This window comes from Tamandua tetradactyla, chromosome 21 (assembly GCF_023851605.1).
Source record: "Tamandua tetradactyla isolate mTamTet1 chromosome 21, mTamTet1.pri, whole genome shotgun sequence".
Taxonomy (NCBI): Eukaryota; Metazoa; Chordata; class Mammalia; order Pilosa; family Myrmecophagidae; genus Tamandua; species Tamandua tetradactyla.
In genome coordinates, this window is record NC_135347.1 from 27,549,737 (window position 1) to 27,575,035 (window position 25,299).

Sequence of the window (25,299 nt, forward strand, 5' to 3'; positions counted from 1 at the left end):
CAGGCCCAAATAAAAGACTACAATATAATAAAGAAAATTTCCTTTGAATATCAAAACTCTAGTTCATTTAAAAAGCAAAACAAGCTACTGTCACCCCTCTGACTGCTGTGCAAAATCCATAAACCCACACACACTCCTAACCTGGTTTGTTGCTTGCTTTAGTACTCTTTAAGGCAGCTGATGGTGTTGGGAGGATCTTTGCAGGTGTATATGTATTTAAAGATACTTTTCTTCTCACTACTGGACTGGAACGTGAAGCCGTAGATGCTGAAAAAAAATAAATGAACATGGTAATTCAATAATATCTTGCCAATTCTATTTTTACAATCTTTGTAAAAAATATATGACACATTTAGTATCCTAAGAATATACATAGTATCAATAGAAAAAAAAAGAGCAAGTTTGCAGAATAAATTCAGGAAACAATCTCTCCTATAAAAAGAAATGTCTCTCATTTCCTTAGCCAAATAAATACTGTTTAAATTTTAAACAATAAATATTTTAACAGTTATATACTAAAGAAACACCAATAAGAACAGAGCAACAGTTTTTAATTTTATCCTGCTGTTAGAAACTCAGATTCTTAAGGATGGCAGAGAACTGGTGACATTGTTTTATTGCCTGGTATCAGAATAGGTAATCTTTAAGATGAAGAGTTCCAAATAATGGACATAATTTCCACTGGCAGAAGCTCAAAGCAGTCATCAATGAAGAAACTATACAAGTAATGAAAAAGTCCCTAAGATATTATCTGATGCATTACATTATTACTTGGCTCTTTTCTGCTTAAATTTTCCTCCAATTCTATTAACTTCTACTTCTAACTTATCCTAATTAGTTTCGCACACCTTTTCTCCCAATCTGAATTGTCAGTAACCCATTGTAAACTATCTACTAGTTACCACAAAACGTATTAATTTGGTCCAAGATCAGGACAAAAAGGTTTTGAAACTAGAGGATTACCATTTTAAAAATATCTTCTCCCTTGTTATACTGCCCACCCCCCTGCCTCAAAATAATATGGTTCTATGTATAGGATGCTATTTTCTTGTTAATTCAGAAAATTAAGTGTAAAAAATGCTAATATGCTGTAATTAATAAATATTATTTCTGTAATTACTCTATAAAATCCAAGATTTAGATACTTTAATCATAATTACTACCTATTTTCTTTACCATTCACAAAGAATGAAAAAAAATGATACTTTAGAAAACCTGGATTTTAGATTTATGTGACCACTAACTAGTTGATTCCTTCAACTGTGTCTAAGTTTTTTGTTTAAACAAACTTCTAAGGTTTATCCAGTCTCTAAGGTTTATTCAATTATACGAATAGACTTACCGCATTTATTTTCTCATTTAGCTCCCTTAATAACTAATGGTATAAAATTTTAAGAGAGCTAGAGGACTAGGGTATAATTTTACCAGGATATACAGGAAAGCTAGGTAAAACAACTGGAAAGGGACTGTAATATACTTGGCCTCTTTGTCATTAATATACCTAAATAATAGGTATTTAGGTATATTAATGATGAACTGAATTCACTAACCACAGAAATGAAGCCATCGTAAAAAAGAAAAAGAAAAAAAAAACAGTACCACAAGATAAACTTTAAAAGATTACCTTTTTGCAAATATTCTACTAAAATTCTCTTAAAATAAATAGAAGTCATTACTACTGCTATTAGCTTCAAGTAATTCATTGCAAATCATCTAAACACCAAGCAGAATTGATACCTACCTTTTGTTCTTATTTACTTATTCAATCTTTCTTTAATCTCTATTTTTTAAGATTTCAAATCCCTGACCCTAGGAAACAGCCAGTATACAGAAGGGTACAGTAGAATTTATTTGGACCTTCTATTGCATTCAACAAAGGAGCAGTACCTATTCTCTATTTATAGAGAACATAAAAGTATTTCCCTTCAATTTCATGACTGTGACTTTACAGCTCGGAGAAGTTATTTCATTTGGAGTATTATCGACCCGCAGAATCAAATATGCATACAACGATTTGAAGTTAAAACCTACTTCCCAAAGCCATTCCTAGAGTAAAATATTTTAGAATATTCACACCATGATAACTCTTCATTATCACGAATGATGGAAAGCTGGCTCCTAGTAACAAATACAGGATAAAAGGGAAAGATGACAACACTGGACAAGTACAGGGGCACCATCTGCACAGAATACAATATGAACAGTGTGCTCTTATACCATGAGGTAACCCAGGAAAGGGAAGAGAATAACAGCAACATGTAAGTGTCTTTCATTCCAAGAAATCCAGTATATTATTTTATTCTTGGAAGAAACAGATATATTCATAGCACCTTACAAAAAGGTTTCTACCTATAAGCAGACCACTCTTTCTCTCAAAACTAACATCTCCTAAACTGGAATTGCCAATGTGCTAAAGGATTCTACAGAGCTGAATAAGGCCCACTGATGACACATCACAAATCACACATAAAAAGGTAGCCCCGAGCATTTCTCAAATCGATGTCCTTCAGAAGAATGCTACATGATATTTAAATGTGTTACCAAAAAAAGTATTTTCTCAAAAAATAAGTTTTGGAAAATGTGGGTTCCATAGTTTTTCAGTCTTTTAGATGCTAATGCAACTATAATTCTCTAAAGGTATGTGGGGTATAAAATACACTTTCTCAAAACTTTGGAAAGGTGTCAAGAAAAGTGGTACCTTGTACATTACACCAGAAAATTCTTAATTACATCCCTTTATACCCCGTCCCATCCTAAAATTCTATTCATTACCATTACTTGAGTTTAAGATTTTATAATTTTTCTTATATTCAGGTAACATCTACTGTCCAATAATTAAATAATAATAATGAAGGTAACTCTTCTTACAAATTTCAGGGGCCTTCCGTGGAACTTCACTTGATGGAAAAGCAATGGAAGAAAGAAATTCATCCACCTGCTTTAAAGACAGGGCATTGTGAAGAGTTTCTAGAGGACAAATAGATGGCACCATGGAATACAATTCAAAGCCTGGAAACAAAACAAAAACAACAAAAATGTTGGATATTTAAAAAATCATAACATAAAAAGGAAGAAGACCAAAGCTTAAAATTGGATACTTTAGATCTGTTCAATCTATCACATGCAAACACAAGAGATCTCTGAAGTCATGACACCAGATGCTATGCAAAATGGAGTTGGAACAAGATGTGACAAAAATCATTTTAACTGTAACCACAGAGTATAGCATGCAAACTATTTTATTCTGTATTTTGGTAAAATCTTAGAATACTTGAAGACAAAACCTGGGGCGGGGAAACAGACAAACATAAAATTTTTAAGTTTTTTTTTTTTTTTAAAGGCAGGTGTATTCAATAGGTGACATACGTTGACGCTATAATATGTCCCTGATGCCAGATGCTAAAGGTAACTTCTTATTGAAAAACACTTATATAATTACTTGTGAAGAGTGTTTTTAAATACTTTCCTAGGCATCTCAAGGCCAAAAATATATTCTTCAGCGTGATCTGAAAGCAATGATAAAATTTCAAAACATATTTTGCCTACCCTTATTAAATTAACACAATAACCCATTATTGGAAATAGCTGGCTGAGTAAAGTTAGGCTGGGTAAAAAGCAATACAATACACAAACACATCTGTATTCAACAATACACAAATACAAAAATTTCATGAAGCAACCATGCAGATATGTATTAATACCATCAGTAAAACAAAAGCACTTTAAGAGTTTAATGTTTTTATACACATAGGATATAGGCTATTTCTTTTTTTTTTTTAACTACCTGCTTTTTTAAAGTTTATTCAACTGAATGGCTTTTAAAATTGCTTTGATAAACTATTAAAAATTAAGGTTTTTACAGAAAGCCAAATGTTGTTTAAAAATTAAAGCTAATTTATCATAATAGACTGCAAAACTCTCTGCTTCAACAGGCATATGTTTATTTTAACACTGACTATTATTTGATTTACTTAATTTTGGGAGAAAATATTAACCCAAGAACTGCCTAATTCTCAGCTGGAATAGGGAAATTCTTTGGTTAAAATGGAATTTAGTCTTCCTATGAAGATAGTCAAAGGACATACAAAGCTGGTATGTTTGATTTTCAGATACAAACCAAAACACGAAGTAATATTAAACATACTCAAAATAAAACAACACTAAAATATCATAACAACAGCTAAAGCACCTAAGTTAAGCACTAACGAAATTAGGCTTGGCACAATTCTTACATTTTTAAAAAATACAAGATTCATGCAAATAAGTGCAAACCCTTTCTTTGTATTACACTAAGCTTAACGATGTGAGCCCCCCCACCTATACCAGAATGTTTATAAGTCTTTTGTAACAACTAGTTTTCTTGTATTTGCCCATTATATTTTATAACAGACAAATGACAATATAATTAAGTTCCTCTGGGCTACATTTTTTCCATCTTCAGCACACTTTTTTTTTTAAAAAAAAAAGCACAACGAAAAGGTTAGCGCAGCAATTTAAAAAGCCACTCTGCTGTCATGTTTAGAAGCTATAAAAACATACCACTGGAGCCTAGAAATTCCACAGAGGAAATGGACCAGCACCTAAAGAGGTGTAGGTGTTCTGCACAGAGGCCCAGAAAATAAGGTAAAGCACTGTCAGAAGAAACTTGTTTCACCATGTTCCTTGGACTAAAGATGAAGGGACGGGTAAGTCCATGATATGTGTTAAAGATGGAAGTAACATGAAAGTTAGGGGAAATAAAAAGTGAAAGGAAGAGTCAAATGACAATTCATAGGACAGATAGACAACACAGCATTTAGAAAAAAAATGAAACTTTTGAATCTTGAAAACCCAAAAGAAGTATTTCTAGAGTTGAAAAGAACGCATTTTACATGGATTAAATCTGCACAGAGTATGGATAAGCCACATTTTCTTTTAAAAAGTCTAAACAGAAAGAATATAAAATTATTCAATTTTGTTAAATTTAATAAAAGAATGCACATATTTTAAACTTCAGTTGAACATGATTTCTCCTGGATAAAACTTGCAATACTGGATACAAACACATGAGCAGTCTGTATTAAGAAAAAAAAAAAAAAGCCTTAAACCTGCAATGCTTCTTCTTAGAATTTTGTGACTTCTAGTTTTCTCATAACTTATATTTTTCTTCCAAGAGATGCAAGTGTGTTTCCTTTAGAAGCTGCAGCTGTATCAAATAAGGACCGTTTTCTTCAAAAAAGTAGCATTTAAACAGCTATGATGGAGTCACGGCACATTAATCTTTAAGGCTAAATTTTTACTTGTTGAAGATGAGCTCTTCTTACACCACCTTCAAGAAGTGGTAATGCACTGTAATTTAGGTGTGAAAGTAAACGATCCAGAAGGGGGAAAGATGACCATAAACTTGTGTCCAAATTCTGTAGCTTCATAAAAGCTTGTAAAAGCCTTATTTGCAGCTAAAAAGAAAAAATTCCTGGGATAAATATACCTTCATTCCAAATAAAAGCAAAACCCTCTATGTTTTCTTCTTAATTCTTTGATCCTGGATTATTCAAAAGCGATCAATAAAAACACCCTCTCTCTCCATAAGATCAAACTCTAAACAGATGGACAGCACACCAATGCAGTTTGTAAATAATATTCAGAAAATATTTTCCTGTTCAGACTCAAAAACTTAATTTAAATGATTAGGGTCTCTATATTTTTAACTTAGTCTTCTTCTTATCTGGAGTCTTCCAAATTTTAACAAAAGGTAGCAATATAAAAAAGAATTGGTTGCTTGACAACAGTAAACTGTATCACCACACCAGGACAAAGTGAATACTAAGTGAAATTTTCAGAATGTTCCTAAGTACGTCAAGGTTTGCTTTAGATAAAGAGCCAGTGATAAACGATATTATACAGTAAAATCTGCATCTCCTGTTTCCCAAGAAATTTTCAGAGACATCTCATTGGGCTCTTTGATGTGGGTGGTTCTGTATTTTTGTTAAAATTCTCAAAAATAACCATGCGACCAGAAAACAATTTAGGAAAAAAACATTGTTATTGAGAATTAAGAACAAATTAAAGAATACTATTATGGAGTTTTAAAACTTTGTATAGGCTGATTACTTGAGAAATCAGAAGAAATTTTCAGGGATTAATTTAGTATTAAAGCTCATCATCATTGTGGTAATTTAAAAGTATGATGAGTCATATTACATTTTAGTGTACCTTATAGCTGAAAAAGGGAATAGACAGTATCAATATTTTGGGGAAATAATAATTTGGAATTGTATGTTGATTGAAATTAAGGACAGAGAAGTGAATGATACTGTATACCCCACATTTTGAAATAAAAGAAAAATAAAAAGGAATGAAGCAGGGGAGTATCTTTTAAAATAAAAGCAAAACGTACCATTGGTTGGGTGTCGAGCAAATGAGATAGAAAACCTTTTAACAGCAGAACCACGTGTGGCGTCTGAGAAAGAGAAAAACAGGTACCTGAAATTCATAACAGCTACCAAAAGAGGGACACTTAAAAAAAGAGGGGAAAAACAAATATATGAGGAAGTTAGAGTTAGGTGACATGCAGAAGAACAATGAGAGAAGGTAATAAGCCAAATACTGGTTAAAAGAAGTAAACTGGCTTGATGATAGAGGCAAACTGCTTAATGAATACACAAAAGAAAGGAAAGCAGGATGAGTGGGCAATTTTGGTAAATCCATGTTGTACTGACTGAAGTAAATTTGTAGAATCTATAATAAAAAGCTTTAAATAAAGCTGAGCCTGAAAGGGCTAATCAACACTCCTATCAACAAAAAAGAAGCCTCCATATGCCTCAAAATACATTCTGAATATTAAAATATAAGGTATATTAACAATGAGAGGATCTCCTTCAATTAGTGATCCTAAAACAGTCTCACCTTATGCTTATGTTTATAAATATATGACCAAGATATTTTCTTCTGCTTATAAACATTCGATTCCATTTATTTTCCCTGGATCAAAGTTAGTAAGTATAAGAGTTGACGATAAACAAAAAGTTAAAAAAAATTTTTAACAAAAGTTTAAAAAAATTATAGTATGGCTTATCAACTATCTAAAACAATCCACATCATACAGCTTTAAATTTTACATTTCAAGAAACTACTCAAGGTACAAATATTTTAAGTCTAACTACAATTAACTGATGAAACATGGATCCAAGAAGTGGATAACAGAGAGCACAGATAACATTCAGGCAAAGAGATGCTAGATTCCACTTGAATCAGTCAGTGGCTTTAGGCTTGCCTTTGAGAAATACTGTATGCTCATGGGTGTGTGCATGGATGTAGGTATGAATCTGTGTGTGCATGTGTGCACATACCATCTATGCAGCCAGAAGAGGTCAGCTTTTTACGATGAGTACGAGCATAATCCTGTAGGTTAGGTGCACTTGAAGAACCCCCAAGCACGGAGGTGCTAAACAGTCCCGCACAGTGAGACCCTGATGGAAGTTAGAGAAAATACATACAACAACGGGTGTTCTTCCATTCACATTGGGAATTCATGCAGCATGCAATTAACATGGCTCTTACCATATATAAGGCAGCCTTTGGGAGTACCTTGAACAGGTTCACAATATGCTTGTAATGGCCTAGTGATATCAATTTTAATACAATGCTTCTAACTACCATCATATGTACAAATGAGGGAATTTAATACTGGACAAAATTTTATCTTTGAGGAAAATAATTAGACATATACATCTAAAAACATTAACAACACTATCATAAAAGCTAATCTAGCAGGGAATGGAATTTTGTCAATCAATTTGCAAGAGAAGATCTTGTAAAAAAGGAAAAAATTATGCTCCTACTACAAATTAAGTCACATTAAGTCAGTATTTTTAAAGGTATGTCTACGAATGAAAAATCTTTTCTGATGGACTGAATTAAGAATATCAATATTTCATTTTTATGAAATGAAGCAAATAAAGCTGGCTCACTGTGAGAAGACTAGGTAAAAACAATTCCTTCTAGATCATCCAGTCCTAAATCACTCTAAATTTCTAATACTTAACAAATGACTTAAGAGCTTAATAATTATTAAAACACAATAAAATATAGCCATTAAAAAGTGATGTTTAATTTGTAGCAAAAGTCTTTACACCCAAGCCAAACTTCCACCAGTGGGCAAAATTTATCAAGTACATTATGATACATCAATTAAGGGGGAATATGCAAATTTCTTGTAAGATACTATGGGAATATTAAAAGCGATCAACATAAACTATATATAATTAACTTAAGAAAGATCTTCAAGTATGTAGGCATCAAAAGTCAATTCATATACTTAGCATATAGAACACAGTACATCTATAGTTTAAACTTACAATGAAATCTATTTGTTTTAATTAAATCTTTGTAGACAGCTATTTACAAAAAAATAATATGCTATTACCTGTTACAGTATATCAACCATAAGCTTAAAACCAAATGAGTTAGGAAAGTCTTTTTCTATGTTGCTTTGCTTGAGTGTTAGCAAAGAGTCAATCACGTTCTATAGCTTTATAAAGAGTACCATTCTCACTGTGTATTAGTTTTGATTTAGTTTTCCTTAAGAGCTGCTCAAAAGGAAAATTAATATTCAGATAACAGGCCTGAAACACTCTTCATTTAAGTTTAAAAAAAAAAAGGAATAGAAAGTAGAAGGTTCCTTTTTGCATGTAATAGCAACTTCACATCTTTATCAAATGGGAAAATGAAGTTTCCGTCTTAAATTAAAACGTAATAGGATCTGGGATTTTAATTTATAGATTACAAGGCTAAAAACCAGCATTGGCAAATGGACTTTATCTGAGTGATTTACACTGTGGCATTTTAAAAGGGCTACAAAACAAAAAGTCAAGCACTGTTTTTTATTCATTTTATTGAAACATTATTGTATATTTTGAGTTGCACAACTCAATATTCCTGAAATAGTATACATTAAATAAAAACTGAAGCATAGCATTTGGTCATGTTTTCACTACTCTGTTCACAATAGGGAGAAAAAAAAGACTAGGACTAAAATTTCCATTAGACCACATACCTACAGGATTCTGTTTCTGTTCCACAAAAGTTCTTGGTGTTCTTAGGTAATTAGCATTTTCAGATACAACCTGCAAAAGGAAAGCAACATAAATGAGATAAAACAGTATAATAAATATAAAAATCCACAGTTCATATGCAACCTGTTCCAGACAGACAAAGGTTAATAAGCTGTATGATAAATATTAGTAGAAATACATAAAACATGAAAGATCATGCAAAATCCCCTTCTGAAGGGAGTCATTTCATATGAGGTCCTTGCAATGAAGTGGTGCAAAGCAGGCATTCAGAATGAAACATCATGTATGAAACAAGACAGATGAAAAGAAACAATTAACAGACGGATATAATTTTACTCTCTCTTAAAAGTAAGTCAAATGCCCACTCTTAAACAGCTCCTGTATTTGAAGGGGAGAAAAACAACCACAAACAAAAGAAAAGACAGACAGAGACTGTTGAGATCACCATACAATTACTGATCCATGCATGGGCTTTATCAGAGTAACCTTTAAATATTCACAGCCTTAATGGATACCATAATCCCTTTTTCTATAATCAAACACATTACATTTCCAAAAGGAAATTGCTGAAATTCTTGGAAAAGTCATGTGTAATAACGGACCTTCCATTGTAATAAAAACCATAGTATTTTAAGTTTACAAATGTTAACACAGAAAGTCCTGAAATCATTTTATTTTGACTCAAATTGTTGATGGGCACATATACATTCACTCCCTTTATTTTAACGAGAGCATTAAAATATTGCACAGCACAAAGGAAGATATAATGTACTGTATCCCTTAAATTAGATACTTTTAGAGAACAGTGAGGGAGACAGTGATCAGTATTAGATTTATTCTGTTAATGAACACCCATCCACTGAAATTCTGATGCTTTAAAAAATGTTTAAATTCTCAGCAAATTCCAAATGGAATCTAATTTTTCAATTATTAGGGGAGGGGAAGGGGGAGTTATTAAATTTTCCTACCATCAAATTAAATAATTTTGTTTTGAAAGCTTTAAAGGACAACTAAACCAAAGAATAAATTTTCTTTACTTAAAAAAAGATTTTTATCAAGTTGAAATTCCAGGAGTATAAAAATGATTAATTTTAAATCCTGGATATATAAAACCCTCCCAGTAAAAAAAATGCTAAACGCATGCAATACACGCCGTTTCTTCCTCTCAAATATTGTCAGATATCACAAGCAATTTTAAATAATTAAAAAACAGAAGAATTTCCGCTGATGTAAAATATAAGGGATTAGATGTCCTCAAATACAGCTGTTTGTTGCTCTGAATGCAGGGAGGAAAAATGTTTAATGAAGTAAAGTTTAAAAACCTGTTGCCATGAGCCAAAAATACTGGATGTGAAAGCCAATGATTTGGGGGAGACAGGGGAAGAAGTGATTTGTTCCCCTGATCTGCGTCTTCGACGCCCAGTACCCACACCACTGGTATAATGCAGCCAGGTACCAGTACCCTCTGGGCTAGACATACTCAGGGGGCTCTCTTCCTGGAAGTGAGAAAGGGGGCAAAAAGAAAAAAAAAAAGAAAAAGAAAAAAAAAAAGCAGAGCATGCAAAGTTAGATACAACAGAGCCAAATGATCAGAAAGAAAAAAAAATACAGTTTGCATTTGCTTATAATGTTTCTAAAACTATTAAACACTAATTTGGGAGCCAAATATTTTAGTAATTGAGAATATGATAGGAACAACTTATAAATTTATTTGTATGTGATAACAATTATAAAAGAAATCTTTTTACCTTATACTGTACAAGATATTTACATTGCCTAATAGTTCTCTCCCTCTTTAAACTGGAAAAATTTTTAACAATTTTCTATTCTACATTAGTAGTTGTTTTAAGTCTAAAAATATTCTGCTTAATTTTCAATATTCAAGAGGTTTTGTGCTGTATTGCAAGAACTTTTTAAATCAAAGCACTAAGGAACTGTGCAAAGTATTAAAGATTTCAATGTATAAATCTTAGAAAGGAAAATGTCTTTCAAATATTAAGGGAAAAAAAATCAGAACACAAGATGGATTCAAACTGCACTTGTTTATATTTTCAAACTTTCTTGATTACCCACCCCCCAAAATTATTTGTGGCATTCAAAAGGCAAAACATGCAGCAAACATTCTCATTTTACTGTCTGCATGCTCAGGTTTCAGACAGGGCACTGAAAATCTACTTGCACAAAATGAAGAGAATAGTCTTTTTCTCTGTGTGTCTTTGGGAAGTGCAAACTTCTGATGCCCATGGAGATGGTGGCACTGGAAAAAGTCTTCAAAGTCTTACTTGAATAATTTACATTATGGAAGTAAAAGTTTGGCATGGCACAGAAACGATCTCTTGGAAGCAACTATTTAACTACTTAAGAGGAATAGGTTTATCAATGTGTTCTGTATTTTAAAATTTAACAAGGACAGTGATTTTGTTCATGATTTAGCAAATATAGAAGAGCTACAAAATGAAGACTCACCAATACATCTGCTGCATCAGTGTCACCAATACATTTGCTGTATTAGTGTCATAGGCTTTTTGGAAAGCAGAGGAGAAGGTTTAAAAGGAGCAATTCTGAACAATTTGATGAAATGCAGACTGCTTTGTTCAACAACACAGCAAATCACTGCTCTCACATAAGGGTAAATTAGGTTATATTAACATGTCTTTTTACATTTTCTGAAATTAACGATAACTGAATATAAATGCAGACGTCTCAATTAAAAATTAAGCTATAAAAACAAGTAATCTGAAGTTATACAGCTGTTAAGCAGCATCTTTTATATTTAACTTAAAATATCCATTCAAGAGAACCCTAACTAGTATATAATTCCCAATATAAAGTTATAGCAATCTATTTTATTTTTGAATTTTTTCCCATATATAATTGCAATGTTAAATTATAGCATGGATACATTTGAAATTTGAGATTAAAATAAAGCACTTATGCTTGCGTAATTTGGAGCTACAAAAATGAGCACAATTCTTTTTTGATGTTTATATATTCTTATCTACCAAATGCTAGATTGTTATACCTAACTCTTCAGAATCAGCATATTTAAATAACAATTAAAAATTGATGGCTCTATCTTAAAGTTAAGTTTTTGCTTTATACTTTTACCAAAGCATTTAGAAAATTTACAAGCACTGGCCTCAATGGAGGATCATCCTATAGAGAATACAGATAACTAAAAGTTATTTAAGATAAAAAAAAGTTTGTTTGGATGTTAAAAATTTACTTAAGAAGTTCATTTCAATTGCTTAACTTTCTTTTTAAATACTATTTTATTTCTTATTTAAGTGTCATTCTATTAGTGACCATAAGAATTAGTCTAACCTATTTAACCATAAATATTAATAAAGATTAATTTTTTCAACTGTATCACCAAATTTTCAAATTCCTATACTGATTATTGCAATCAGACTAACAATTTAGACTTCCGTCTTAATTTACAGTGTCAATTATTAGTTGTTGCTGAAGTTTTGCTCCAGCAATTCTTCTCTACATTTAAGCAAAAATTACTCTTCATCCATTAAATGAGCCATTTAAAAAGATCATAAAGAATAGCCTGAGGTCACAAATAAAATAGATCAGTTTATCAAATTATTAGAAAGGCCTTGTTTTAACATTTCTATCCATTCATGTTATTAAACTAGAGTTCATCTCTATTTTCTAGCTGTTTCTATGTTTTAAAATTTATTTGCAAAATAGACAAAGGTGACAACAATTAGAAATTCTGTTAAGTTCCCAAGCTCCATAATTAAAGCTGTATTTTCTTTTCTGTTTTATTAAAATATAGTTAGCTTAGTTTATGACAAACATGCTGTAACATATAAACTTACTTCATTTGTAGCAATTTTCCTAGATCTTGGAAGTGGAGACTTCCTGTGTATATGAATTGGTTCTGATACCATAGGTTTGAACAAGATCACAGCTCGATCAACCTCATCTTTTTTAGAAGTACGTGGTTCGTCATCATTATCAATTTTGGATCTCCTGCCTTCATTCTACGGGCAAAGAATACAATAACACACTTTTAAAATTTAGATAAAAAACAATGTCCTTTGATGAACAAGTCCAACCACCAATTAGTGTAGTCATTTGAAGTACATACAAATGTTTGTTTACTCAAGTGAATTAATAATAATTGAACACTTACAACAGCCTAGTTTTACGCTGAGTACTGTGGGAGAGATGACACAGTCCGTGACTTCAATAAATATATATACTCTATGGAGAAATTGAACATTAAAATAACAAGAAAAATCCATAAAAAAAACAAGCGCTTAATTAAATTTAATCAAATACCTAAATAATTAAATAATAAGTGACAGCAGGAAAGAGTAGAGATCAGTTTCGTTACATAAGAATGTCACCAAAGAAGCAAATAAAATAGCACTTGAATCTGTATATTTTAGAATATATGCTATATTCCAAATATTTCCAATAAATGTGATGATTGCATAAACAATGACAAACTTTTGAAGGTCCATTATTTACTGAGTGCCTAATATGTGCCAAGACACAGGTGAGTAAGATATAGTTTCAGCTTGCAAGAATCTCACAGTGCACAGAACAGGAGACAGACAAGGTAAAAACATTTTATAACAAATATCAATCCACAGTAAAATTGGAGTTTATTGCATATAGTTATGCAATAAAACGCATACTATACAGCAATAGAATGGACAAACTAACCACAACTACATGTATCAATTTCACAAACATACTGACCAAAAGAAACCACACAAAAGTATATAAAAGCCTTGACTAAAAATCAATGGGAACTTGTTTAATCAAATAAGGTATATCTAAAGTCTTGATGTAATCATCACAATTAATAATAAAACACTGAAAGACAAGAGGAGTGCCCACCATTACTAAATTGATTCAGCATTTTATAGGACATGCATCATCACTTATAGATGGTAAGATTATATACAAGAAAATCCAAATGAATCTGTGGATAAATTATTAGAAAGAATGCATTTACCAAGATTGCCAGTTATAAAATTTTTATACACAAGTGAGTTAAAATTCAACATAGCAGTAAATAGAAGATGAAATTTAAAGAAAACATTCAAGATAGCATCAAAAAATATAAAGAATCTGGGCAGGCCACGGTGGCTCAGCAGGCAGAGATTTTGCCTGTCATGCCAGAGACCTGAGTTTGATTCCTGGTGCTTGTCCGTGCAAAAAAAAGAACATATATATTTATATTCCATATATTTATATATATATATATATAAAGAATCTGACAAAGAAGGCAAAAGACATGAAGAAAATACTGATTTATCAAAAAGATATAAAGAATGCTTCAATAAATTCAAAGATATACCCACTGTTTGGACTAGAAAATACCATACTATAAAAGCGTAATTTCTCCCAAATTTGATCTGCAGAGTTAATGTATCCCCAATTAAAATTTCCAAAAGTTCTCTTTGAAACATTACAAGATGATTGTAAAATTTATATGGAAATGTGAGAGAACTGGAATATCCAAGGTAATCTTGAAGAACAAATAAAGTTGGAGAACTTCCACTATGGAACATCAACATTTACTATAAAGCTACAATAATTAACACTATGGCACTAGTAGAAAGAAAAAGACAAATAGACCAGTGGAACTAAACAGAACGATACCAACAGTACAAAAATCAACCTGCCTATATAAGGGCATAATATTTGCCTTCAATATCAAAAGTCGTACTGCACCACAGGGAAAAGACAAATCCTTCATTAAATGGTGCTGGGATTAGTTAATCATATGGGGGAAAAATCTGAACTGTATATTGCAAACAATACACCCAAAAAAGACAATATCCATTGATTTAAAAAATGATAGGAAAATGATGCCAGATGAAAGAGTTGCAGGAAGAAATAAAGAACAATAAAAATGGTAAATCTGTCAAAACTGATTTAGAACACACGCTCCAACACTCCAAAAAAATATACTCCAAAAAAAAGTATATCTACTTCTTTTTCTAGCAGGCTACAGTTATAACACAATCAATATTCTAAAACATTCTAGTATTCCCAATCTAAATGAATAGTAACTATAAACAATGTCGTATGGTATTTAAAATACATTTTCTAAGATATATAAACAACTAAAATGCATGAAAGCAATAAAACAAAAGACAACATGGGGAGTAAAAAGGTTAAAATATTCTAAGATGATTACACTGCCTAATAAGTAATAAAGGTATTAATTCATATGAGTCTTTAACAAGTCAGGAAGGCATGTTACAAGCTCTAACATAAAAGTAAAAAAACGAAAAATTACCAACTATCCTATAGGAAGGGGAAATACTTAACTAAAAAGAAGGCAAGAAAGGAGAAAAAAGAAATATAAAACAAATAGGACAATGAGAACATAAACAGTAAAATGATTTAAGATGATATAATAAATTCCAATATATGAACAAATATATCACCCATGAATTTCAATTAAAAACAAAGATTATCATACAAAAATTTTAAAACTTAAGTATATGTGTTTTAAAGGAGTCACATTATAAATATACAAATCCAGGAAGGTTAAAAGTAAAAGGGTAGAAAACGATATATCATCCAACCTTTCACAACTGAGATTTCATCAAGGTTAAATCTAGAAGTCACTGTATGTAATGAATTAACTTATCTCCTATTATCTAGAATGGTACAATTACGTACCATCCTTGAGATAACTGAGAAAATAGTCACAAAAAGTATTTCATAGGATGACACAGACAAAGGCAAAATGCATTGTTTTGGTAAAAAAAATTACAAAGTCAAAAGGAGACTTTTTATAATAGGAAAAGGATTAATGTTCCAGGAGGACAGATCAAAAGATGGATAAAAAACATAGAAGCACAAACTGAAACTCAAGCCCAGCTCAGGAGGAACTAGGGTTTTTAACTAAGAGCCTGATAGGCCACAACCCAGGAATAAAGTAAGTCAGAAATAGATCAGTCCTTCAAGTGACTGAAGATTTGTTTTGGATCATCTCAACCACTAACTGAATTAGTATGATCTAGGATTTCTAGCTCCCTTAGTCTAGCTCCCTGTCAGAAAAGAAGCAAAAGTAAGTCCTACTACAAGAATATAGCATCAACTGCAGCCTCAATTTATCTCTGCAGTTTTTTTTGTTTTTTTTTTTTACATGGGCAGGCACCAGGAAACGAACCCGGGTCCTTGGGCATGGCAGGCAAGAACTCTTACCTGCTGAGCCACTGTGGCCTGCCCTATCTCTGCAGTTTTTAATAACAGAGAAGAAAATAAGAAGAGATCCAAAACAGAGAAAAGAAAAGAAAAAGAAATGGACTCACAGGTGATCCAAATAATGAAGTTATAAGTTATAAATTTTATACTTAAAATTAATATGTTCATATAATTAAAAGAATGCCAAAAAAGCATTTTCCAAGCATAAATAGGAACATTTTATAACGAGATAAATGTACTGAGGAAGATATAACAATTCTAAAAGTGTACATACACATAACCTTAAAATGTGAAGCAAAAATTCTCAAAACTGTAAAGAGGAATAGATAAATCTATAATCACAGTGGCATATTTTCACACAGCACTTCTAACCTGACAAATGACTTCTAACAAGTCATTTTAAAAAATGAAATTTAAAAATTTTAACAAATATTTAAGGAAGAAAAAACACCAATCTTACACAAAATCTTTAAGAGACTACAAAAATAAGGAAACTTTTCAACTCATTTTGAGAGCAACCTAACCCTCATACCAGAACTAGACAAACATATAAAAATGGAAATCTACAGGGCAATCTAACTCAGGAATATAGATGCAAAAATCCCAAAGACAATATTAGCAAACTGAAACCCAAGATATATAAAAAAGAACAGTACCTCGTATTCAAGTTGGGTTTATTCTAGAAACGGAAGTGCTGGAATAGTATCATAGGGAGATAAGGGGTAAAAAAAAAAAAAAAATTGGGTAGATTGAAATACTAATGGTCAATGAGAGGGAGAGGTAAGGGGTATAGGATATATGTTTTTCCTTTTTATTTCTTTTTCTGGAGCGATGAAAATATTCTGTAAAGGAGCATGGCCTTGAATACACAACTATGTGATGATATTTTGAGTTATTAATCGTACACTGTGGATGAATTGTACGTGTGTGAGGATTTTTCAATAAAAATATTAAATAAAATATCACTGAGAATGACAAGGCAAGTTACAGAGTAGAAAAGATATTTTAAAGCCAATGACAAAGAAATTGAACCCAGAATTCATAAAGAATTCTTACAAATTGATAAGAACAAGATAGACCAACAATTTTTATTAAATGCACAAAAGATTTGAACTGACAATTTACAAAATATCATATCAAAATGGCCAATAAATATATGAGAATGTGCTAATCCTCACTGGTTATGAGAATAAGATTTAAACTACAATGAGATATCACTGCATACCTCCCCAAATGACTAAAATTAAAACCAATAACCATACCAAGCGTTGATAAGGATATGGAAAACTATTTGGCAGTATCTTTAAAGTTAAACTTGTGCATATCCTGTGACCTAGCAATATTAGGCCTAGATGTATACCCAAAAGATATGTATACATATGTGAATACATGGACACTAAAAATCTGAATACAATCTTCATAAAAGTATTCACCTTAATAGCTCCAAATTGTAAACAAATAAAAATATTATCAAAGTAGAGTGCATGAGTAGTTCAGTGGTAGAATTCTTGACTGCCATGTGGGAGACTCAGGTTTGATTCCTGGCCCATTCACCCCCTACTCCAATAAAAAATTCAACAAATGGTGCTGCAATAAGGGGGTATTCACATGGGAAAAAATGAAATGTGACCCTCACTACACAGCATACAAAAAAGAATAGATATATTATCAAATAGAATAAACATATTATCCATTCAATATTAGTTTAATGGAATTTTTCATGAGGAGACAGCATAAATCTCACAAACATAATGAATGAACTAATCCAAACCCATTCTCCAACAACCACAAAGATCCCAAATAAAAACAACAACGAAAAAGCATATATTTTACAATTTCATTCAATCAAGTTCAAAATATGCAAAATTAATCTATGGTGCTAGAAGTCAAGATAGTAGGCACCTTTTGGGAGAAGACAGGAAGATGGTAATTGGAAGGGGCACAATTGAAGATTCTAGAACAAAGATAATGTTCTATCTATGATGGATGGTTGTTTTACAATTGTATTTATTCTGTGATATTTTGTTAAACTATACTCTTATAATTTAGCAACTTTTATTAAATGTATTATAACAGTTAAAAAGTTTTAAAAAGGAGCATAGAACAACTTCATAAGATTACTATAAAGATTAAATGCAATAATTTCAAGCCACATGCTTAGTAAGGTGTTTAGAATGTAACAGTCCTCAAGTAAAACAACAAAAACAAAGCAAAAACTATAGTTCTCCATTGTAAACATTGGGCTTAAAATCCAAAACATACTAAATAAAAGATAAGTTTTATAAGTATATTCTAATATAAATAAAGATGCTGCATACACAAATCATATTTAAAAAATTTTAAACCATTCCTATTTATTAGTTGAGGTAAAATTATATTTATAGTAAACATATGATATTTAGAGTATATAAAAAGCTCCTGAAAATCTAGAACTGTAGTAACCAAGCATGAGCATTTAATTTATATTACCTCTCTGGAAGCTGGTCTATATCCATAGCCAGAGGGTAAATTTTTATCTTCTTCACATCCCTTGGCTCCTGGACTAAAGTGTAATTCAACATGAAAGCGTTCCTCTGAGGAAAGATCCTAAAAAATATGATGGAACATTTTAATAATATGGAACTTTGAGCTATTTATTTACCTCTGGGGATCAACATAAGCCAGGAACTCTTGTTACCTTGTTGGGATCCTCATAAAGCATGATAACAATCTGAGTCATGTAGTTGAGTTCATTGACAACATTTAAATAATCCATAGCTCGTTTCCACTGTTCATCCTTTGATTCCTGAACAAAAGGTATATGGTGAGTATTTCCTCATATTGCCTTATACCAAAGTTATTTTGTTTTATTACAGTAGTTTCTCTAACCCTGAGTGATACCACACAAATAAAATGAATACTTAACATATGTACAATCTTTCAAGAGAACAGCACTATGTGTAAGTTTCAGTAAGTTATTTAGGCCTGTTCAAGGAAATTATTTTTAAAATCTCTTTCCAATAGTACTAGTGACTCTAATAAAAATATCTAATAATAATCTCAAAATTTGATACTACTGAATTCTGGGTTGTAAGGAGCAGTTTTAACTTTTTAGTCCCAAAGTACTTAATTATAACATGCTTCAAATATTCAGAAATGTATCTTTAAAAGTAGTAGTACTACTGTTTCCAAACCATAATATGGTCCATGTACACAGTATATGCCTATCATTAAATACCTCTCATTACATTGCAATAATACTTAAAAATCAGCAAAAAGAGGCGTATATAAATTCTACTGATCTTACCATCTCCTTCTCTATTCCTCCCCCTTCATTTAGAGAATCATTGGTCTTTAAACATGTAATTGTAAAGCATCAGAATTGAAAGGGATCTTAGAGAACATGTACTACAAGGTTCACACTAGAAAATTACATCTGGAGAGATAAAACTCAAGGTACAAAGTCTATAGTAAATTGTCACCAGACCTTTTGAATTTCACAGATAACTTTCCTTTCAAATATATAAAAGCAGCCATCAATTTTTATATACATTAAGAGTACACAATATTTTGGACTATAGTATACCATATGCTTGCTTTAAAAAATACAATTTGATATTCAAAAGCCCAAGCACAAGTTATAGGCTTTTGCTCTGTAAGTTTTTTGAAGAATAAACTTAACTCAGTATCATGCAATTTGTATAATTATATATATTCTTAGCTTCTTTTCAACAAATGGGTATTCACACTTTTAAATGCTCTGGCCAAGCAATGAGAGCAGCTACTCCCAACCTAAACAAAACTTGAGAGTAAAATTGTATCTGTGTGTGTGTATGTCTGCATGTGCATGTGTTTGGGCAAGGGATGTATACAAAGACATGCATTCTCCTAAAACTGAGAAGGGAAAACATAAATAGAATTACTGAGTTTTATTACATGAAAATTACTGTAAATGTTAAGTTTTAAAATAAATATTAAAAGTTTTCAGTAGGTAAGCAGATGTATTATATTTTAGGATACTAAATTAATAAGAACACCATTTAATATCAATTCACCATTGCAATTATAAATTTGCTAGTCTGCCCTAATGAACAGAAAAATTAAATATTAGTACCATATTTCTGAATACAATGAATACACAAGAGTTCTTAAAAGTCATTTGTTTTTAAACTTAAGATATTTAAACTATTAAATATATCTCTTGAAAATTCTGTTTGTATTCTTATTTCCTTAACAAACTTGTTAAACAATCTATTATGGAGACTGTTTTACCAGTCCATGTTGAAAAATTAAAAATTCAACTTGGAAATACTGAACAAGGTTTCGCATGTATTATTAATTCACAAAAAGAAAATACCTGTTAGATACTGAATTACAGTTTAAATAAACTGATTTTTAAAATTTAGGAAAAAGGACATTATTCTGGTATAGACATTAATTTTCACTTTAATAACTATTTATAATTATTTTTTATCCCAGAAGCAGATTTATATCATCCTTACTTCAGACCACTGTAATATCTTTGTTTTCCTTATACCTGCTCACATATATCTATTTTCCACAAAGTACCCAAAGCCATTTGTTTCTCAGCAAAAAACTTTTCATTGACCTCTGAGTCCCCTCAGCATACAAGGTTCAGGCTCTCCAACCTTATCTGTTGCCACTTTCACTACTCACTGCTATGATCCAGTCACAGACCTTCCATCGGTTCCTATATTTCTACCTCTTAAGTATGTGCAAAGATGGGCAAAAATGGGACCATGTAAAAGAATGCATTTCTCCTCCACAAAAACAATTTCACCATTACTAATGGATATATAAGCTCTTGCATAATAACCTTAATTTACTCTATCTTTTCTTAAAGGTCCACTAATCCACTTATGTATACAAGGTATATCATTTTGCTCTTTCTTAATGGGGCAAAGAAGAAACCAAAACAGGAGAGAAAAACATATGGATTAGAAAATTTGATGAGAACAGAACATTGAAATAGTTGTAGGGTAACAATAATTATTCATCAAGGCCCAGTAATATGATAGCTTATATGTAATCAAGAGATAACATAACAATTCTTCAATATAGTTTTCACTACCCTTATTTAAAAAGTAGTTTAAATAAAAATAATTTAGTTCTTTTTCATAATCACTCTGTATATATGTGTGTGTGTGCATATGTGTGTGTGTATACCAATATACACAGAGAAAAATTAAGGAAGAACGAAATAAATAACAAGATGTCCATGTTCATGGATTGGAGGAGTTAACATTAAGATGGCAATACTACCCAAAGTAATCTACATTTTCAATGTGATTTCTATAAAAATTTCAGCAGCCTTTTTTTCAAAAATGGAAAAATAGATCCTTAAATTCAAGTGGAATTGCAAGGGGCCCTGAACAGCTTAAAACAATTTTGAAAAAGAAGACAAAGTTGGAGGACCCACACTCCTTGGTTTCAAAACTTCCTACAAAGCCACAATAATTAAAACAGTGTGATAATGGCATAAGAATAGACATAAAAACCAATGGAATAGAACTGAAAGTCCAGAAATAGCCTCATACATCTATAGCCAATTATTTTCAACAAAGGTGCCAAATATATGCAATGGGCAAAGTATAGTCTCTTCAACAAATTTTGCTGGGAAAACAGATACCCAAACGTGAAATAATTAAGATGCACCTATACCTCAGACTATATACAAAAGTAAACTCAAAACAGATCAAAGACCTAAATATTAAGTTCTAAAGCCATAAAACTCTTAGAAGATAACATAGCGGCACATCTCCATGACCCAAATATGGATTCTTACCTATGACACCAAAAGCACAAGCAACAAAAGAAATAAATTTGATAAATTTGACTTCTCAAAATTTAAAAATTTTTGTGCATCAAAGGACATCATCAAGAAAGTGAAAAGATAACCTAAAAATGGAGGTAACTGCAAATCATATATCTGATAAGGGCTTGATATTCAAAATGCATAAAGAACTCTTATAACTCAACAGTAAAAGGCAAACAACCCAGTTAAAAAATGGACCAGGACTTACACAGGTATTTTTTCAAATAGTTTATATAAATGACCTATAAACATATGAAAAGATGCTCAACATTATTAACCATTAGGGAAATGTAAATCAAAATACAATGAGAAGCCACTTTATACCCACAAGAATGGTTATTATATTAAAAAAGGAAAATGAGCATTGGAACTTATTCCAAATAAATATATTAAGTAATATGTATTAATAATCAAATATTTCAAATAAACTGGACACTTGTGCACTGTTGGTGGGAATATAAAATGATGCAGCCACTATTAAATGGTATATGGAGGTTCCTCAAAAAGTTAAATATAGAATTACTATATGACTTGGCAATTCTACTGCTAGATATATACCCAAAGATATTGACAACAGGGACTGAAACAGATATTTGTATACTAATATTTACAGCAGCATTATTCACAATAGTGAAAAGACAGAAAGAACCCATACCTGTCAACTTATGAATGTGTAAAGAATATATAGTACATACATACAATGGAATATTGTCTAGCTATATGAAGGAAGGAAGTTTAAAGACATGTTGCAACTTGGATAAACCTTAAAAACATTAAGGTGAGTGAAATAAGCAAGGCACAAAGGACAAATACTGTATGATTTCACTTATATTAAATATCTTTAAGTATCAAACTAGCATAGACAGAATGTCGATTAGAATGGGGAAAAGGGGGAGGGAGTAAGGGGATTAGTTACTTGGTGGGTATAGACTAAATTTTAGCAATTTTTAAATGAAAAATAAAAGTAAACTTTCTCATTCTTTTTTTCTCTCTTTTTTTTTCTCATTCTTTTTGCACATATTACTTTCTTTGTCAAGTCCTCAAATGTCAGTTTTATCATCTTTTCAAATACAAACTCATCAACTGCCAATGCCTCAGGTATCATTTATATGTTCATTTCCTAACTCTATATCTCTAGCTCAAATCTTTATCCTCATATATGAAATAATGTTTTAGACATCTCTACTTGACTGTCCTTTAGGCCCCTCACACTCAACCTGTCTAAAGCTAAATTCGTTACTTCCCTTTGAATACCTGTTCTTCCCTAAGTGTTACTTGTCTCAGTGAATGGTCTGATTATTTACCAAATTACTCAAGTTAGAAATATGGGAACATTTTTTTTTCTTCCTCACCCTCCACATCTGCAGCACTAGAAGGGTGTCAAGGAGTATGCTGCTAAAAACCCAAAGGGCCTCAAAAGAATAGTGTTAGTGAAATCCTAATCAGCCTTGAGGAGGTTGTTGGTGAGGGGTAATAGAAAAGAAAAAAGTTTTTAGAAGCTAGAGGAAAAAGAACCCTTGCTATGAAATGGCAAAAAGTGTAAAAATACTGTACCCTGTAGACAAGTGGAAAATATCGAAAAAGTACCTAATAAACTCAAAGAGCTAGCCACAAAGACTTCCAGAAAGAATACTTAAAAGTACTGTGGGCTTCTCATTGCCTTGGATAAAAGATAGGTGAAGAGAGACAAGCTAAAGGACAATATGTTAATTATAAAGGAGTCATGTCAGGTTCAAAAATACAATTCTCATTTCCTACCTCTCCAGAGAGCAAAGAATGCTATAATTACACAGTGGCTTCTATAACTCTGCAGGAGAACCAAGTAACCTCTCCCATACATGGGACATGACTCCCAGGGATGAGCCTGGTCCTGACAATGTGTAAGTGAGAAAGGCTTCTTGACAAAAAGAAGAAATGAAATGAAATAAAGTATCAGTGGCTGAGAGATACCCATATCTGATACTGATAGAATCTAGAGGTCATTCTGGAGGTTATTCTTATGCAATATATACATATCCCTTTTCAGTTTGGTGTACTAAAGTAGCTGGAAGGAAATACCTGAAACTGTTGAGCTATAACCCAATAGCCTTGATTCTTGAAGATAACTATAGAGCTTTTAAGGTGTGTCTATGTGATTGATTGTGAAAGCCTTGAGACTTACACTCCCTTTATCCAGTGTATGAACAGATAAGTTAAGAGAAAAAAAAAACAATGGGGGGGGATTGGCAGTATGGTGTTCTTTTTTACCTTTATTTTTATTTTTTTTTTTTAAATAAAGGTTTTTTGGAGCAATGAAAATGTTCAAAAATAGATTATGAAGATGAACGCACAGCTAGATGATGATACTGTAAATCACTGATTGTATACTTTGGATGATTATATGATATGTGAATATACAATATATCTCAATAAAAAGAAAAAATAATAGTGGCTTTTAGGCAGAGAGCAAATATAGGGTTCTGTCAGGACACATGACTTAATTTCTTCATGTTTAGACCACTGATGTGAACATAAACCCTCTGTTAAGACCTCAGAAAAATTTAAGAAGGTGTCCTGCAGACCATTTCAAAGACAGAAAAGACTTTCAGTGCTATTATGAGTATGTTTCACAGATGCTCACTGTTAAACAACTGAGATTCTTGGAATATTAAGAGTATATCGTCCCACAAGCTTTTTAAAAATATATATATATACACCAAAGGTTAAAATAAATTGAGTAGACAAATATTAGTGGTCAATGAGAGGGAGGGGTAAGGGGTATGGCATGTATGAGCTTTTTGTTTTTTCTTTCTTTTGCTGGAGAGATGCAAATGTTCAAAAAAATGATCATGGTGATGAATACAAAACTAGGTGATGATATTGTGAGCCACTAACTGTAACCATGCCAAGAATGTTTATATATTTCTTTGTTATTTACAATAAAAAGATTAAAAAAAAAAAAAAGAAACAAAAAAACTACACCATCTTTGACTGAAAATTAACAGAACTCTGGATCCTAAAACTTGTCTGGATAGCAAGCAGACTGAAAAAAGTATTCAGCTGCAAACATGGGCTACTTTTTAAGGAACAATGAGGACTCAGAGAAAGCAACCAAGGGCCTACGGTATGAAGTCAAAATCCATTGCAGAGGGTGCAAAGATAGTTCAGTGGTAGGATTCTCACCTGCCATGTGGGAGACCTGGGTTCGATTCCTGGTCCATGTACTTCACAACCAACAAAAAAAATTCAACACATGGTAAT

General features: G+C 31.6%; 1 protein-coding gene across 3 annotated transcripts in view; it reads right to left on the bottom strand.

Moving 5' to 3' along the window:
• The window catches only part of PPIP5K2 (diphosphoinositol pentakisphosphate kinase 2), a 79,499-nt gene that overhangs the window by 17,518 nt on the left and 36,682 nt on the right, over positions 1 to 25,299 (bottom strand). Inside the window, exons 22-30 of one of the 3 annotated variants that reach the window (XM_077139045.1) lie at positions 18,922 to 19,029; positions 18,714 to 18,830; positions 12,884 to 13,048; positions 10,376 to 10,549; positions 9,035 to 9,104; positions 7,329 to 7,448; positions 6,377 to 6,439; positions 2,869 to 3,009; positions 142 to 267 (exon numbers count right to left, since the gene is read on the bottom strand). In XM_077139045.1, the coding sequence (XP_076995160.1) occupies positions 142 to 267; positions 2,869 to 3,009; positions 6,377 to 6,439; positions 7,329 to 7,448; positions 9,035 to 9,104; positions 10,376 to 10,549; positions 12,884 to 13,048; positions 18,714 to 18,830; positions 18,922 to 19,029 (1,084 nt within the window). The remainder of the gene's footprint in view (positions 1 to 141; positions 268 to 2,868; positions 3,010 to 6,376; positions 6,440 to 7,328; positions 7,449 to 9,034; positions 9,105 to 10,375; positions 10,550 to 12,883; positions 13,049 to 18,713; positions 18,831 to 18,921; positions 19,030 to 25,299) is intronic. The other 2 variants (XM_077139046.1, XM_077139047.1) reach the window with 2 other exon arrangements.